We start from the raw sequence: 18,061 nt of genomic DNA, 5'->3' as shown, positions 1-18,061 counted from the left end.
TTCAGTTTACTGCTTGGCTCCAATGGTTAGTATTTCAGGCTGATCCTCATCTTCAGCACTGGGGCATTTTCAACCATTCTAAAATAAGGTGAAATAACGTCACTGAATCTAGCCCTTGCTATTAGTGCAAACTGAATTCCTTTGCAACCCTGCTATTCACTGCTTCACAGTAACAACGTAACACACCATAGGCCCATGGCCACAGCTGAGACAGGGGCAGCTCCTGGAGACAGGGGCAGCTCCTGGAGACAGGGGCAGCTCCTGGAGACAGGGGCAGCTCCTGGAGACAGGGGCAGCTCCTGGAGACAGGGGCAGCTCCTGGAGACAGGGGCAGCTCCTGGAGACAGGGGCAGCTCCTGGAGACAGGGGCAGCTCCTGGAGACAGGGGCAGCTCCTGGAGACAGGGGCAGCTCCTGGAGACAGGGGCAGCTCCTGGAGACAGGGGCAGCTCCTGGAGACAGGGGCAGCTCCTGGAGACAGGGGCAGCTCCTGGAGACAGGGGCAGCTCCTGGAGACAGGGGCAGCTCCTGGAGACAGGGGCAGCTCCTGGAGACAGGGGCAGCTCCTGGAGACAGGGGCAGCTCCTGGAGACAGGGGCAGCTCCTGGAGACAGGGGCAGCTCCTGGAGACAGGGGCAGCTCCTGGAGACAGGGGCAGCTCCTGGAGACAGGGGCAGCTCCTGGAGACAGGGGCAGCTCCTGGAGACAGGGGCAGCTCCTGGAGACAGGGGCAGCTCCTGGAGACAGGGGCAGCTCCTGGAGACAGGGGCAGCTCCTGGAGACAGGGGCAGCTCCTGGAGACAGGGGCAGCTCCTGGAGACAGGGGCAGCTCCTGGAGACAGGGGCAGCTCCTGGAGACAGGGGCAGCTCCTGGAGACAGGGGCAGCTCCTGGAGACAGGGGCAGCTCCTGGAGACAGGGGCAGCTCCTGGAGACAGGGGCAGCTCCTGGAGACAGGGGCAGCTCCTGGAGACAGGGGCAGCTCCTGGAGACAGGGGCAGCTCCTGGAGACAGGGGCAGCTCCTGGAGACAGGGGCAGCTCCTGGAGACAGGGGCAGCTCCTGGAGACAGGGGCAGCTCCTGGAGACAGGGGCAGCTCCTGGAGACAGGGGCAGCTCCTGGAGACAGGGGCAGCTCCTGGAGACAGGGGCAGCTCCTGGAGACAGGGGCAGCTCCTGGAGACAGGGGCAGCTCCTGGAGACAGGGGCAGCTCCTGGAGACAGGGGCAGCTCCTGGAGACAGGGGCAGCTCCTGGAGACAGGGGCAGCTCCTGGAGACAGGGGCAGCTCCTGGAGACAGGGGCAGCTCCTGGAGACAGGGGCAGCTCCTGGAGACAGGGGCAGCTCCTGGAGACAGGGGCAGCTCCTGGAGACAGGGGCAGCTCCTGGAGACAGGGGCAGCTCCTGGAGACAGGGGCAGCTCCTGGAGACAGGGGCAGCTCCTGGAGACAGGGGCAGCTCCTGGAGACAGGGGCAGCTCCTGGAGACAGGGGCAGCTCCTGGAGACAGGGGCAGCTCCTGGAGACAGGGGCAGCTCCTGGAGACAGGGGCAGCTCCTGGAGACAGGGGCAGCTCCTGGAGACAGGGGCAGCTCCTGGAGACAGGGGCAGCTCCTGGAGACAGGGGACCATGTCAAGGTGGGCCCTTCACTCTTCACTAACATGGGACGGTCGGGTCTCACTCACCATGCTCTTGTGTATGACCATACACATCACCATGTCCTTGTGTCCACCATACATTTGCAGACGATCGTGTGACTGGACACCAAAAGAAAAAGAAAATGGAATTCCATTAGACAATCGTTCTACATTCTCCCCCTCCTAGTTTTTAAAAGCGGGTTACAAAACAAATATAACAACTTGTCTTTATATAGCACCGTAACGTAGTAAAAAGTCCCAGGAGCGATTATCAAACAAAACTTGACTCTGAGCCACATGAGATATTAGGACAACGTCCAAAAGATTGGTCAAAGTGATAGATGTTAAGGAGCGCCTTAAAGGAGGGAGAGGTGGAGAGGTTTAGAGAGGGAATTCCAGAGCTTAGTGCCTTGGCAGCTGAAGGCACGGCCGCCAATGGTGGAGAGATGAAAATCAGGGATTCACAAGAGGAGCGGGGCCCGCGGCCCGCGTCGGGAAATACACGATGAAAAAGGGGAAGTACAGGAGGTTCAGATATTGTTGAAAAACCGCACATCTTCTTTCCAGTGCTGTCACATTCAGCAATTTATTATATGGGTAATCACACTATCATTTGTGAGACAATCTCAATTCATCTCAAATTGCTGTCACCCATATGCCAGACCTGTACCACCAGTACTGTACCCCAGTGTTATACCCTGACAGACCTGTACCCACCAGTACTGTACCCCAGTGATATACCCTGACAGACCTGTACCCACCAGTACTGTACCCCAGTGTTATACCCTGACAGACCTGTACCCACCACTTGGCTCACCTGCAGCTCGTAGACTCGCACCAGCTTGTCCAAGCAGGCCGTCACCATCACCTTGCCCAGGATGTTTACGACTGTGACGGCGTGACTGTGACCTTTGTAGATCCGCACCAGCTCCCCGGTCTGTGAAGAAAGAAAGGGCAGGAGGTCGTCAGTTCGCATCTGGACACAAGCAAGCTAACCAGCACCGACTGCAGTAAATCCACCAGCGCCTGACGCTACAAATCAACGAATGAGCTGATTTCAAATTCCAACCTCCACTTTCACATGGCCATTCTCTCCCCAACGCACTGACTTTTGCTGGTTACAGGTCCACAGACCCCAACATCTCAGCCAAGCAGCCGTTCTTCATGGACACGTCTAAATGGTCAGGTGCTGTCTGGATATTGGATCACAGCCAAGCCTAAACTTGTCCTCACCCAACATCTGCACACAAACATCCAGGTAGTGACACCTGGGGCTTCAGTGGGTGACACTCTCGCAACTGAGTCAGAAGGTCGTGGGTTTAAGCCCCAATCCAGACACTCGAGCCCATAATCCAGGCCGACACTCCTGTGCAGTACTGAGGGAGTGCTGCACTGTCAGAGGTGCCGTCCTTCGGTTGAGACGTTAAACCGAGGCCCCGTCTACCCTCTCAGGTGGATGTAAAAGATCCCGTGGCACAATTTGATGAAGAGCAGGGGAGTTCTCCCCGGTGTCCTGGTCAATATTTATCCCTCAACCAACATCACAAACAGATTATCTGGTCATTATAGCATCATACCAGTCAGTTTAACCTCGATGGTGGGAAACCGTTTAGAAATGATAACCCGGGACAAAATTAACAGTCACTTGGACAAGTATAGATTAATTGAGGAGAGCCAGCATGGATTTGTTAAAGGCAAATCGTGTTTAACCAACTTGACTGAATTTTTGATAAGGTAACAGAGAGGGTCGATGAGGGCAATCCGGTTGACATGGTGTATATGGACTTTCAGATGCGCGGTTATACACAAAAATCCATGTTATTCTCCGCATTTCCCCACTTCATCATTAGCTTCACGAAAACGATATCTCACTGTCTGACTCACCATTGAAATGCATTGAACAGCGTGAAGTTCTTGTATTTGTGCGGTGGAAACGAACTAAACTCACCACAGAAAGTTAGGGCTTATCCATTCCAGTCTAAGTGCTTTTAATGGTGTGATAAGTCTTAATTATTGCCAATCAACCTGTCTGGCACTGAAAATTAACTATTACAAGTGTGGAGTCTCAGTCCTTCAGGTTATAATTATTGGAGATTTTAAAATAAAATTTTAATTTTAAAAAACTTTTTCTTTGTCTCTTTTCTCTCCCAATTCAAGCTTTCCTTCCCTCTATTTCTGTCCCTGATTTGACATTGAATTCACACATTCTAACTTACACTTCCTTCTGAGTCCTTGCGCTGTTTATTTCTCAATTCTTCAATCGGGTTCAGGAGATACCCAGTTGCTTGCCCTGTTCACTCAGATCTCAGATGCCCTGTAGAGAGCCCCGTGTTGTTTCCATCGTCCACTTCCAGCAACTTGTGGCGCAATACATGGGGATTAAATGGGGAAAGGGCAAGTCTAACTAACGGTGGGAACCGTTCGTTGACCGTTTACAGCAAACTCTGGCCCAATGTTTGTACTTACGAACATACGAATTAAGAGCAGGAGTAGGCCATTCGGCCCCTCGAGCCTGCTCTGCCATTTGATAAGATCATGGCTGATCTGATTGTGACCTCAACCCTACTTTCCCATCTACCTTTGACTCCCTTGTTAATCATGAATCTATCTAACTCAGCCTTAAAAATATTCAATGACCCTGCCTCCACCGCTCTCTGGGGAAGGGAGTTCCACAGACTCACGACCCTCTGAGAAAAAATTTCTTCTCATCACCATCTTAAATGGGAGACCCCTTATTTTTAAACTGTGGCCCCTAGTTCTAGTCTCTCCCACAAGGGGAAACATCCTCTCAGCATCTACCCCTTCTAGTCCCCTCAGGATATTATGTTTCAATAAGATCACCTCTCATTCTTCTAAACTCAAATGTATACAGGCCCAACTTGTCCAACCTTTCCTCATAAGATAACCCCCACGTCCCAGGAATCAGTCGAGTGAACCTTCTCTGAACCACCATCAAAGCAATTATGTCCTTTCTTAAATAAGGAGACCAAAACTGCACACAGTATTCTCGATGTGGTCTCACCAATTCCCTGTACAGCTGTAGCAAAACATCTCTACTTTTATATTCCATTCCCCTTGCAATAAATGACAACATTCCATTTGCCTTCCTAATCACTTGCTGTACCTGCGTACTAACTATTTGTGATTCATGTACTTGGACACCCAGATCCCTCTGTACCTCAGAGTTCTGCAATCTCTCTCCATTTAAATAATATACTGCTTTTCTGTTCCTCCTGCCAAAGTGGACAAGTTCACATTTTCCCACATTATACTCCATCTGCCAAATTTTTGCCCACTCACTTAACCTATCTATATCCCTTTGCAGACTCCTTATGTCCTCTTCACAACTTACTTTCCTACCTACCTCTGTGTCATCAGCAAATTTAGCAACCATACATTCGGTCCCTTCATCCAAGTCATTGATATAGATTGTAAATAGTTGAGGCCCAAGCACTGATCCCTGTGGCACTCCACTCGTTACATCTTGCCAACCTGAAAATGACCCATTTATGCCTACTCTCTATTTCCTGTTAGCTAACCAATCCTTTATCCATGCTAATATGTTACCCCTACACCATGAGCTCTTATTTGGTCTAGTAGCCTTTGATGTGGCACCTTGTTGAATTGAAGGACACTTGTCTTCAGATGAAAGGCAATGTATCAAAAATGAGCCAGAATATTCTGTGTGACGTAAGTTTTTGGCCCCTTATGTGTAGTGTCAGAATTACAGGTCATACCGAGTTCAATCTTAGGCATCATTTTGTCACATGCCTTTCTTAGCCCAGGGTTACCGAGTTAATTTGTAGCTGCCCGTCTAAGGTCCGCTAACCCAGCACAGGCCGAGAAATCAACCCGGAGCTTTCCTGTTGTGTACAACTCAAGGTTTGGCTGTGCACTGAACCACTGTAGCAGCAACAGTGTGAAGTGCTTGTTACGACAGATTTGAGTCTAACCAGTCGGATATGCCAGTTCCTGCAAATAAGGCTCATTCACTCGCAAGTTAGGTCCAGTTCAACAGGTCGGATAAGACCTTGAGAAAACAGTGCAACCAGCAAGTTACAAATTTTTGAGTTAACCTGGATGAGAGTGTCCTGAGATACTAAAGGAATACTTTAGGGAACAAATATTTCAATCCCAGACAGCAGCAACACTTACATGGATGTTGTGAGCATGCACAGACTGGTCACTGGAACCGCTGAAAACCAAGTCATTTATCACCTGAAAACACAAAACGACATAGTCATTCCCGCCTCCGCGCGCACGCACGCAATACCCCCGCGCGCACGCGATACTCTCGCCACTCCCATCTCCCGTCTCCCCACACACACACACGGCTCTCCCGTCTCCCCACACACACACGGCTCTCCCGTCTCCCCACACACACACACACGGCTCTCCCGTCTCCCCACACACACACACACGGCTCTCCCGTCTCCCCACACACACACACGGCTCTCCCGTCTCCCCACACACACACACGGCTCTCCCGTCTCCCCACACACACACACGGCTCTCCCGTCTCCCCACACACACACACGGCTCTCCCGTCTCCACACACACACACACACGGCTCTCCCGTCTCCCCACACACACACACACGGCTCTCCCGTCTCCACACACACACACGGCTCTCCCGTCTCCCCCCACACACACACGGCTCTCCCGTCTCCCCCCACACACACACGGCTCTCCCGTCTCCCCCCACACACACACGGCTCTCCCGTCTCCCCACACACACACACGGCTCTCCCGTCTCCCCACACACACACACACACACACACACACACACACACACGGCTCTCCCGTCTCCCCACACACACACACACGGCTCTCCCGTCTCCCCACACACACACACGGCTCTCCCGTCTCCCCACACACACACGGCTCTCCCGTCTCCCCCCACACACACACAGCTCTCCCGTCTCCCCACACACACACACGGCTCTCCCGTCTCCACACACACACACACACACACACACACACACGGCTCTCCCGTCTCCCCACACACACACACACGGCTCTCCCGTCTCCACACACACACACACGGCTCTCCCGTCTCCCCACACACACACGGCTCTCCCGTCTCCCCCCACACACACACGGCTCTCCCGTCTCCACACACACACACACGGCTCTCCCGTCTCCCCACACACACACGGCTCTCCCGTCTCCCCACACACACACGGCTCTCCCGTCTCCCCCCACACACACACGGCTCTCCCGTCTCCACACACACACACACAGCTCTCCCGTCTCCCCACACACACACACGGCTCTCCCGTCTCCACACACACACACACGGCTCTCCCGTCTCCCCACACACACACACGGCTCTCCCGTCTCCCCACACACACACACGGCTCTCCCGTCTCCCCACACACACACACGGCTCTCCCGTCTCCCCACACACACACACGGCTCTCCCGTCTCCCCACACACACACACGGCTCTCCCGTCTCCACACACACACACACGGCTCTCCCGTCTCCACACACACACACACACGGCTCTCCCGTCTCCCCACACACACACACGGCTCTCCCGTCTCCACACACACACACACACGGCTCTCCCGTCTCCCCACACACACACACGGCTCTCCCGTCTCCCCACACACACACACGGCTCTCCCGTCTCCACACACACACACACACGGCTCTCCCGTCTCCACACACACACACACGGCTCTCCCGTCTCCCCACACACACACACGGCTCTCCCGTCTCCCCACACACACACACGGCTCTCCCGTCTCCCCACACACACACACGGCTCTCCCGTCTCCCCACACACACACACGGCTCTCCCGTCTCCCCACACACACACACGGCTCTCCCGTCTCCACACACACACACACGGCTCTCCCGTCTCCCCACACACACACACGGCTCTCCCGTCTCCCCACACACACACACGGCTCTCCCGTCTCCCCACACACACACACGGCTCTCCCGTCTCCCCACACACACACACGGCTCTCCCGTCTCCCCACACACACACACGGCTCTCCCGTCTCCCCACACACACACACGGCTCTCCCGTCTCCCCACACACACACACGGCTCTCCCGTCTCCCCACACACACACACGGCTCTCCCGTCTCCACACACACACACACGGCTCCACACACACACACACGGCTCTCCCGTCTCCCCACACACACACACAGCATTCCCGTCTCCACACACACACACACGGCTCTCCCGTCTCCCCCCACACACACACGGCTCTCCCGTCTCCCCCCACACACACACGGCTCTCCCGTCTCCCCACACACACACACGGCTCTCCCGTCTCCACACACACACACACGGCTCTCCCGTCTCCACACACACACACGGCTCTCCCGTCTCCACACACACACACACGGCTCTCCCGTCTCCCCCCACACACACACGGCTCTCCCGTCTCCCCACACACACACACGGCTCTCCCGTCTCCACACACACACACACACGGCTCTCCCGTCTCCCCACACACACACACGGCTCTCCCGTCTCCCCACACACACACACAGCATTCCCGTCTCCCCACACACACACACGGCTCTCCCGTCTCCCCACACACACACACGGCTCTCCCGTCTCCACACACACACACACACGGCTCTCCCGTCTCCACACACACACACACGGCTCTCCCGTCTCCACACACACACACGGCTCTCCCGTCTCCACACACACACACACGGCTCTCCCGTCTCCCCCCACACACACACGGCTCTCCCGTCTCCCCACACACACACACGGCTCTCCCGTCTCCACACACACACACACACACGGCTCTCCCGTCTCCCCACACACACACACGGCTCTCCCGTCTCCCCACACACACACACGGCTCTCCCGTCTCCCCCCACACACACACGGCTCTCCCGTCTCCCCACACACACACACGGCTCTCCCGTCTCCACACACACACACACGGCTCTCCCGTCTCCCCCCACACACACACGGCTCTCCCGTCTCCCCCCACACACACACGGCTCTCCCGTCTCCCCACACACACACACGGCTCTCCCGTCTCCCCACACACACACACGGCTCTCCCGTCTCCCCACACACACACGGCTCTCCCGTCTCCCCACACACACACACACGGCTCTCCCGTCTCCACACACACACACACACGGCTCTCCCGTCTCCCCACACACACACGGCTCTCCCGTCTCCCCACACACACACACACGGCTCTCCCGTCTCCCCACACACACACACGGCTCTCCCGTCTCCACACACACACACACGGCTCTCCCGTCTCCCCACACACACACACGGCTCTCCCGTCTCCCCACACACACACACGGCTCTCCCGTCTCCCCACACACACACACGGCTCTCCCGTCTCCACACACACACACACGGCTCTCCCGTCTCCCCACACACACACACGGCTCTCCCGTCTCCCCACACACACACACGGCTCTCCCGTCTCCCCACACACACACACACGGCTCTCCCGTCTCCCCACACACACACACGGCTCTCCCGTCTCCACACACACACACGGCTCTCCCGTCTCCACACACACACACACGGCTCTCCCGTCTCCACACACACACACACGGCTCTCCCGTCTCCCCACACACACACACGGCTCTCCCGTCTCCACACACACACACACGGCTCTCCCGTCTCCACACACACACACACACACACACACACACACACACACGGCTCTCCCGTCTCCCCACACACACACACACGGCTCTCCCGTCTCCCCACACACACACGGCTCTCCCGTCTCCCCACACACACACGGCTCTCCCGTCTCCCCACACACACACGGCTCTCCCGTCTCCCCACACACACACGGCTCTCCCGTCTCCCCACACACACACGGCTCTCCCGTCTCCCCACACACACACGGCTCTCCCGTCTCCCCACACACACACACGGCTCTCCCGTCTCCCCACACACACACACACGGCTCTCCCGTCTCCACACACACACACACGGCTCTCCCGTCTCCCCACACACACACACGGCTCTCCCGTCTCCACACACACACACACGGCTCTCCCGTCTCCCCCCACACACACACGGCTCTCCCGTCTCCCCCCACACACACACGGCTCTCCCGTCTCCCCACACACACACACGGCTCTCCCGTCTCCCCACACACACACACGGCTCTCCCGTCTCCCCACACACACACACGGCTCTCCCGTCTCCCCACACACACACACGGCTCTCCCGTCTCCCCACACACACACACGGCTCTCCCGTCTCCCCACACACACACACGGCTCTCCCGTCTCCCCACACACACACACGGCTCTCCCGTCTCCCCACACACACACACGGCTCTCCCGTCTCCACACACACACACACGGCTCTCCCGTCTCCACACACACACACACGGCTCTCCCGTCTCCCCCCACACACACACACGGCTCTCCCGTCTCCACACACACACACACGGCTCTCCCGTCTCCACACACACACACACACGGCTCTCCCGTCTCCACACACACACACACACGGCTCTCCCGTCTCCCCACACACACACACACGGCTCTCCCGTCTCCACACACACACACACACGGCTCTCCCGTCTCCCCACACACACACACGGCTCTCCCGTCTCCACACACACACACACGGCTCTCCCGTCTCCCCACACACACACGGCTCTCCCGTCTCCCCACACACACACACGGCTCTCCCGTCTCCCCACACACACACACGGCTCTCCCGTCTCCCCACACACACACACACGGCTCTCCCGTCTCCCCACACACACACACGGCTCTCCCGTCTCCACACACACACACACGGCTCTCCCGTCTCCCCACACACACACGGCTCTCCCGTCTCCCCACACACACACACGGCTCTCCCGTCTCCCCACACACACACACGGCTCTCCCGTCTCCCCACACACACACACGGCTCTCCCGTCTCCCCACACACACACACGGCTCTCCCGTCTCCCCACACACACACACGGCTCTCCCGTCTCCCCACACACACACACGGCTCTCCCGTCTCCACACACACACACGGCTCTCCCGTCTCCCCACACACACACACGGCTCTCCCGTCTCCCCACACACACACACGGCTCTCCCGTCTCCCCACACACACACACGGCTCTCCCGTCTCCCCACACACACACACGGCTCTCCCGTCTCCACACACACACACGGCTCTCCCGTCTCCACACACACACACACGGCTCTCCCGTCTCCCCACACACACACACAGCATTCCCGTCTCCACACACACACACACGGCTCTCCCGTCTCCCCCCACACACACACGGCTCTCCCGTCTCCCCCCACACACACACGGCTCTCCCGTCTCCCCACACACACACACGGCTCTCCCGTCTCCACACACACACACACGGCTCTCCCGTCTCCACACACACACACGGCTCTCCCGTCTCCACACACACACACACGGCTCTCCCGTCTCCCCACACACACACACAGCATTCCCGTCTCCACACACACACACACGGCTCTCCCGTCTCCCCCCACACACACACGGCTCTCCCGTCTCCCCACACACACACACGGCTCTCCCGTCTCCACACACACACACACACGGCTCTCCCGTCTCCCCACACACACACACGGCTCTCCCGTCTCCCCACACACACACACGGCTCTCCCGTCTCCCCACACACACACACGGCTCTCCCGTCTCCCCCCACACACACACACGGCTCTCCCGTCTCCCCCCACACACACACGGCTCTCCCGTCTCCCCACACACACACACGGCTCTCCCGTCTCCCCACACACACACACGGCTCTCCCGTCTCCCCACACACACACACGGCTCTCCCGTCTCCACACACACACACACGGCTCTCCCGTCTCCACACACACACACACGGCTCTCCCGTCTCCCCACACACACACACGGCTCTCCCGTCTCCCCCCACACACACACGGCTCTCCCGTCTCCACACACACACACACGGCTCTCCCGTCTCCCCCCACACACACAGCTCTCCCGTCTCCCCACACACACACACGGCTCTCCCGTCTCCCCACACACACACACGGCTCTCCCGTCTCCCCACACACACACACACGGCTCTCCCGTCTCCCCACACACACACGGCTCTCCCGTCTCCCCACACACACACACGGCTCTCCCGTCTCCACACACACACACACGGCTCTCCCGTCTCCCCACACACACACGGCTCTCCCGTCTCCCCACACACACACACGGCTCTCCCGTCTCCCCACACACACACACGGCTCTCCCGTCTCCCCACACACACACACGGCTCTCCCGTCTCCCCACACACACACACGGCTCTCCCGTCTCCCCACACACACACACGGCTCTCCCGTCTCCCCACACACACACACGGCTCTCCCGTCTCCCCACACACACACACGGCTCTCCCGTCTCCCCCCACACACACACGGCTCTCCCGTCTCCCCCCACACACACACGGCTCTCCCGTCTCCCCACACACACACGGCTCTCCCGTCTCCACACACACACACACGGCTCTCCCGTCTCCCCCCACACACACACGGCTCTCCCGTCTCCCCACACACACACATGGCTCTCCCGTCTCCCCACACACACACACGGCTCTCCCGTCTCCACACACACACACGGCTCTCCCGTCTCCCCACACACACACACGGCTCTCCCGTCTCCCCACACACACACACGGCTCTCCCGTCTCCCCACACACACACACGGCTCTCCCGTCTCCCCACACACACACACGGCTCTCCCGTCTCCCCACACACACACACGGCTCTCCCGTCTCCCCACACACACACACGGCTCTCCCGTCTCCACACACACACACACACGGCTCTCCCGTCTCCCCCCACACACACACACGGCTCTCCCGTCTCCCCACACACACACACGGCTCTCCCGTCTCCCCACACACACACACGGCTCTCCCGTCTCCCCACACACACACACGGCTCTCCCGTCTCCCCCCACACACACGGCTCTCCCGTCTCCCCCCACACACACGGCTCTCCCGTCTCCCCCCACACACACACACGGCTCTCCCGTCTCCACACACACACACACGGCTCTCCCGTCTCCCCACACACACACACGGCTCTCCCGTCTCCCCACACACACACACGGCTCTCCCGTCTCCCCCCACACACACACGGCTCTCCCGTCTCCCCCCACACACACGGCTCTCCCGTCTCCCCCCACACACACACACACGGCTCTCCCGTCTCCACACACACACACACGGCTCTCCCGTCTCCCCACACACACACACGGCTCTCCCGTCTCCCCACACACACACACGGCTCTCCCGTCTCCCCACACACACACACGGCTCTCCCGTCTCCCCACACACACACACGGCTCTCCCGTCTCCCCACACACACACACGGCTCTCCCGTCTCCCCACACACACACACGGCTCTCCCGTCTCCCCACACACACACACGGCTCTCCCGTCTCCCCACACACACACACGGCTCTCCCGTCTCCCCACACACACACACGGCTCTCCCGTCTCCCCACACACACACACAGCTCTCCCGTCTCCCCACACACACACACGGCTCTCCCGTCTCCCCACACACACACACGGCTCTCCCGTCTCCCCACACACACACACGGCTCTCCCGTCTCCACACACACACACACGGCTCTCCCGTCTCCCCCCACACACACGGCTCTCCCGTCTCCCCCCACACACACACACGGCTCTCCCGTCTCCACACACACACACACACGGCTCTCCCGTCTCCCCCCACACACACACACGGCTCTCCCGTCTCCCCACACACACACACGGCTCTCCCGTCTCCCCCCACACACACACGGCTCTCCCGTCTCCCCCCACACACACACGGCTCTCCCGTCTCCCCCCACACACACACGGCTCTCCCGTCTCCCCCCACACACACGGCTCTCCCGTCTCCCCCCACACACACACACGGCTCTCCCGTCTCCACACACACACACACGGCTCTCCCGTCTCCCCCCACACACACGGCTCTCCCGTCTCCCCCCACACACACACACGGCTCTCCCGTCTCCACACACACACACACGGCTCTCCCGTCTCCCCACACACACACACGGCTCTCCCGTCTCCCCACACACACACACGGCTCTCCCGTCTCCCCACACACACACGGCTCTCCCGTCTCCCCACACACACACACGGCTCTCCCGTCTCCCCCCACACACACACACGGCTCTCCCGTCTCCCCACACACACACACGGCTCTCCCGTCTCCACACACACACACACGGCTCTCCCGTCTCCCCACACACACACACGGCTCTCCCGTCTCCCCACACACACACACAGCTCTCCCGTCTCCCCACACACACACACAGCTCTCCCGTCTCCACACACACACACACGGCTCTCCCGTCTCCCCACACACACACACAGCTCTCCCGTCTCCCCACACACACACACGGCTCTCCCGTCTCCACACACACACACACGGCTCTCCCGTCTCCACACACACACACACAGCTCTCCCGTCTCCCCACACACACACACAGCTCTCCCGTCTCCCCACACACACACACGGCTCTCCCGTCTCCACACACACACACACGGCTCTCCCGTCTCCCCACACACACACACGGCTCTCCCGTCTCCCCACACACACACACGGCTCTCCCGTCTCCCCACACACACACACGGCATTCCCGTCTCCACACACATATACAGGCTTCCCATCACTCCAATCACCTCACACATACACAGGATTCCCGTCACCTCACATATACAAGAATTCCGTCACTCCCGTCTCCTCACACACACAGGAATCCCGTCACTCCTGTCTCCTCACGGACAAGCATTCCCGTCTCCTCACACACACAGCACTCTCGAATCACCGATCTCCTCTCACATACACAGCAATCATGTCACTACCATCTCCTCCCTCTCACATACGTGGCACTCCCATCACCTCTCACACACACACAGCACTCGTCACTCCCGTCTCACCTCTCACACACACACAGCGCTCGTCACTCCCGTCTCCTCATACACACACAGCACTCGTCACTCCCGTCTCACCTCCCTCACACACAGCAGTCTCGTCACTCCCGTCTCACCTCTCACACACACACAGCACTCGTCACTCCCGTCTCACCTCCCTCACACACAGCAGTCTCGTCACTCCCGTCTCACCTCCCTCACACACAGCAGTCTCGTCACTCCCGTCTCCTCATACACACACAGCAGTCTCGTCACTCCCGTCTCACCTCCCTCACACACAGCAGTCTCGTCACTCCCGTCTCACCTCCCTCACACACAGCAGTCTCGTCACTCCCGTCTCCTCATACACACACAGCAGTCTCGTCACTCCCGTCTCACCTCCCTCACACACAGCAGTCTCGTCACTCCCGTCTCCTCATACACACACAGCAGTCTCGTCACTCCCGTCTCACCTCCCTCACACACAGCAGTCTCGTCACTCCTGTCTCACCTCCCTCACACACAGCAGTCTCGTCACTCCCGTCTCACCTCCCTCACGCACACAGCGCTCGTCACTCCCGTCTCACCTCCCTCACGCACACAGCGCTCGTCACTCCCGTCTCACCTCCCTCACGCACACAGCGCTCGTCACTCCCGTCTCACCTCCCTCACGCACAGCAGTCTCATCACTCCCGTCTCACCTCCCTCACGCACACAGCGCTCGTCACTCCCGTCTCCTCTCACACACACAGCACTCGTCACTCGCATATCCTCTCACACACAGCACTCACGTCACTCCCGTCTCCTCACACATCCAGCACTTACATCACTCCCGTCTCACACACACACATACCGCACTCTCGTCACTCCTGTTTCCTCACACAGAGCACTCCCGTCATTCCCATCTCCTCCCTCTCACACACACACAAACACTCTCATAACTCCCGTCTCACACACACAACACTTACGTCACTCCCGTCTCACACATACCGCACTCTCATCACTCCCGTCTCCCCACACACACACACAGCACTCTCGTCACTCCCGTCTCCTTACACACACAGCAAACCCTGGGCTCCATCACTTTGCCAGCCATACCTTCATGCACAGGACAGTCTTGGTGTGACCTTCCAACGTTCTGAGCAACAACCCGTTCCTGGCATCTCGGACGCTGATGGTGCAATCGTACGATCCGACCAGCAGCAATCTGCGTGATCCCTCCTGCGCCGTGGCCAAGCAGCTGACTGCTCGCGGACCGTGACAGTCAAATACATCCAACTGCCTGTTACTCTGAGAAAAGAGCAATGCACAAAATACTCAGAACTCACCGATAGAAGACAGTGATCACTGCCCGCATCTACCTAATTATACAATCATAGAATGCTCTGGCACAGAAACAGACCATTCGGCCCATCAAGTCTGTGCTGGTGTTTCTCTCCACAGGCCACCAATCCCGCTCTCCTGCTCGCTTCCAATATCTTTCAATATTCCCCATTTCTTAAGCAGTTGTCTAATTACTGGGAACTGTCGGAGTAGCAGGGTGAGGCACTGGTGGAAGAGGGGGAGAAATCAAGACTTTAAAATAGGTAGTGTTGGGGGGTTGGGTGGGAAGAAAGACAAAGTTAGGTTAGTGGAGGTGGGAACTTAAACAGAAGTTAAGCAAGGCCATTAAAGGTGACAATGCAAGTGGGTACGGCCATGTAAAAGAAAACCAAAATCCTTGGCTTTTGCAACCAGAGGTATAGAATACAGAAACAAGGAGGCAGCGTAGAGCTTGTACAAGACTTTACTTAGACCACGGTTGGAGTAGGGTGTGCAGTTTTGGACTTCCATTGTTGGACTTTTCTAATTCTGCTCTGATCTCTGTTTAAGTTCACTAACTGTTTTGCCTACATCCCCACCATGATTACCTAACTCTATGTGTCCCTTCGCACTGCAGAGCCAAGCCCACTACTTCTATTTTCCTTTGGCGACCATCCTCTCTTCCCCTCTCCCCATCCATCATCATCCTGATCCCACCCATCACGATACCTCAGCCTACCTTCTTCTCCTGCATGGTAGGAAGTGATATGCGGGATGTGTTACAAGAAATGACTGCCCAGAAGGCTGTTCTCAATGTGTGTTTGTGAGACTATCACAGATAATAAGGAAATGGCAGGCTTATTAAAGAAACCCTTTATTTCCATTTTCACACTGGAGGAAGAGGACAAAATACCAGCGCTGCAAAAGAACCTAAAAATAAGTCAAGGGGAGGAATTTAGTGGATTTAATACAAACAGAAAAATGGTAATGAAGAAAATAATGGGACTTAAGATAGACAAACCTCCAAGACCTGATGGTTTCCACCCTAGGGTATTAAGAAATAGGTGAGGAAATTGCAGGTGCATTAGTCATAATTTTCCAAAGCTCTCTCGATTCAGGAATTGTGTCTTTGAATTGGAAAATTGCAAATGTCACTCCATTTTTTAAGGGAGGGAGGGACAGGGAAACCAAAAAACTACAGACCTGTCAGTTTACCATCAGTTGTGGGGAATTTAATGGAATCTATCAGAGACTGAGTAACTGAGCACTTGGACAGGTTTCAGTTGATCAAAGAGAGTCAGCGTGGATGTGCGACGAGTAAATCAGATCTGAAGAATCCGGTCGAATTTTTTTTGAGGAAGTCACTTGCATGGTGAATTTGTGTGTGTCTATGGATATTGCCTATATGGACTTCCAGAAGGCATTTTATAAGATTCCACACAGGAGATTATCAGCAAAAATAAAACTGCACAGAATTGAAGGTAACCTGGCCATCCAACTCCTCTTCCTAATATGGTAAACGGTCCCCCTCTCACCTTACAAACTGCTATCACCACTCATATGAAAGCCCAGCCATGAGTCCTCTGTCATCACCAGTCTCTCTTTCCTCTCTAAGTTCCTTGTGCGCTGCTGCCTCCTGGTTCTGTGCCTACCTCTCCTGAAACTCACTGTTTGAAACCTCTTGGCTTCTGCCCTTCTCACAGCACCAAAACTGCCCTAACCAAAGTCACAAACAACACCCTCTGTGACTGTGACTGTGGTAAACTATCCCTCCTCATCTGCCATAGCCTGTTGGCAGCCTGTGACACGGTTGAACACACCATCCTCTCCCTACGCCTCTCCTCCGCTGCCCAGCTGGGTGCGACTTGCCTGGTTCCACTCTTACGTATCCAATTGTAGCCAGAGAATCTCCTGCAATGGCTTATCTTCTCACCCATGCACAGTTACCTCTGGAGTCCCCCAAGGATCCATCCTCAGCTCCCTCCTCTCACTCATCTACATCCTGGGCAATATCACCCACAAACAAGGGGTCAGCTTCCAAATATGCATTGACGACACCCAACTCCACCTTTCCACCAACTGCCTCGACCCCTTCACTATTGCTGTCTTGTCAGGCTGCTTGTCTCACATCCAGTCTTGAATGAGCTGCCAATTCCTCAATCTAAACATTAGGAAGACTGAAGCCATCGACAATGGCCTCCGCCACAAACTCC

General features: G+C 57.2%; 1 protein-coding gene across 1 annotated transcript in view; it reads right to left on the bottom strand.

Annotated features, from left to right (window-relative positions):
- znf106a (zinc finger protein 106a) overlaps positions 1-17,819 on the bottom strand; it is a 28,490-nt gene extending 10,671 nt beyond the window's left edge. Inside the window, exons 1-5 of the mRNA XM_067991537.1 lie at positions 17,796-17,819; positions 15,645-15,836; positions 5,790-5,852; positions 2,452-2,571; positions 1,683-1,754 (exon numbers count right to left, since the gene is read on the bottom strand). Coding sequence (XP_067847638.1) covers positions 1,683-1,754; positions 2,452-2,571; positions 5,790-5,852; positions 15,645-15,836; positions 17,796-17,819 — 471 coding nt within the window. The remainder of the gene's footprint in view (positions 1-1,682; positions 1,755-2,451; positions 2,572-5,789; positions 5,853-15,644; positions 15,837-17,795) is intronic.
- Between the last annotated feature and the right edge of the window lie 242 nt (positions 17,820-18,061).

Source organism: Heptranchias perlo, chromosome 10 (genome assembly GCF_035084215.1).
Source record: "Heptranchias perlo isolate sHepPer1 chromosome 10, sHepPer1.hap1, whole genome shotgun sequence".
In the NCBI taxonomy this organism is placed as follows: domain Eukaryota; kingdom Metazoa; phylum Chordata; class Chondrichthyes; order Hexanchiformes; family Hexanchidae; genus Heptranchias; species Heptranchias perlo.
Note: the sequence above shows the minus strand (reverse complement) of the source record. Positions and strands in the feature narration are given on the sequence as shown.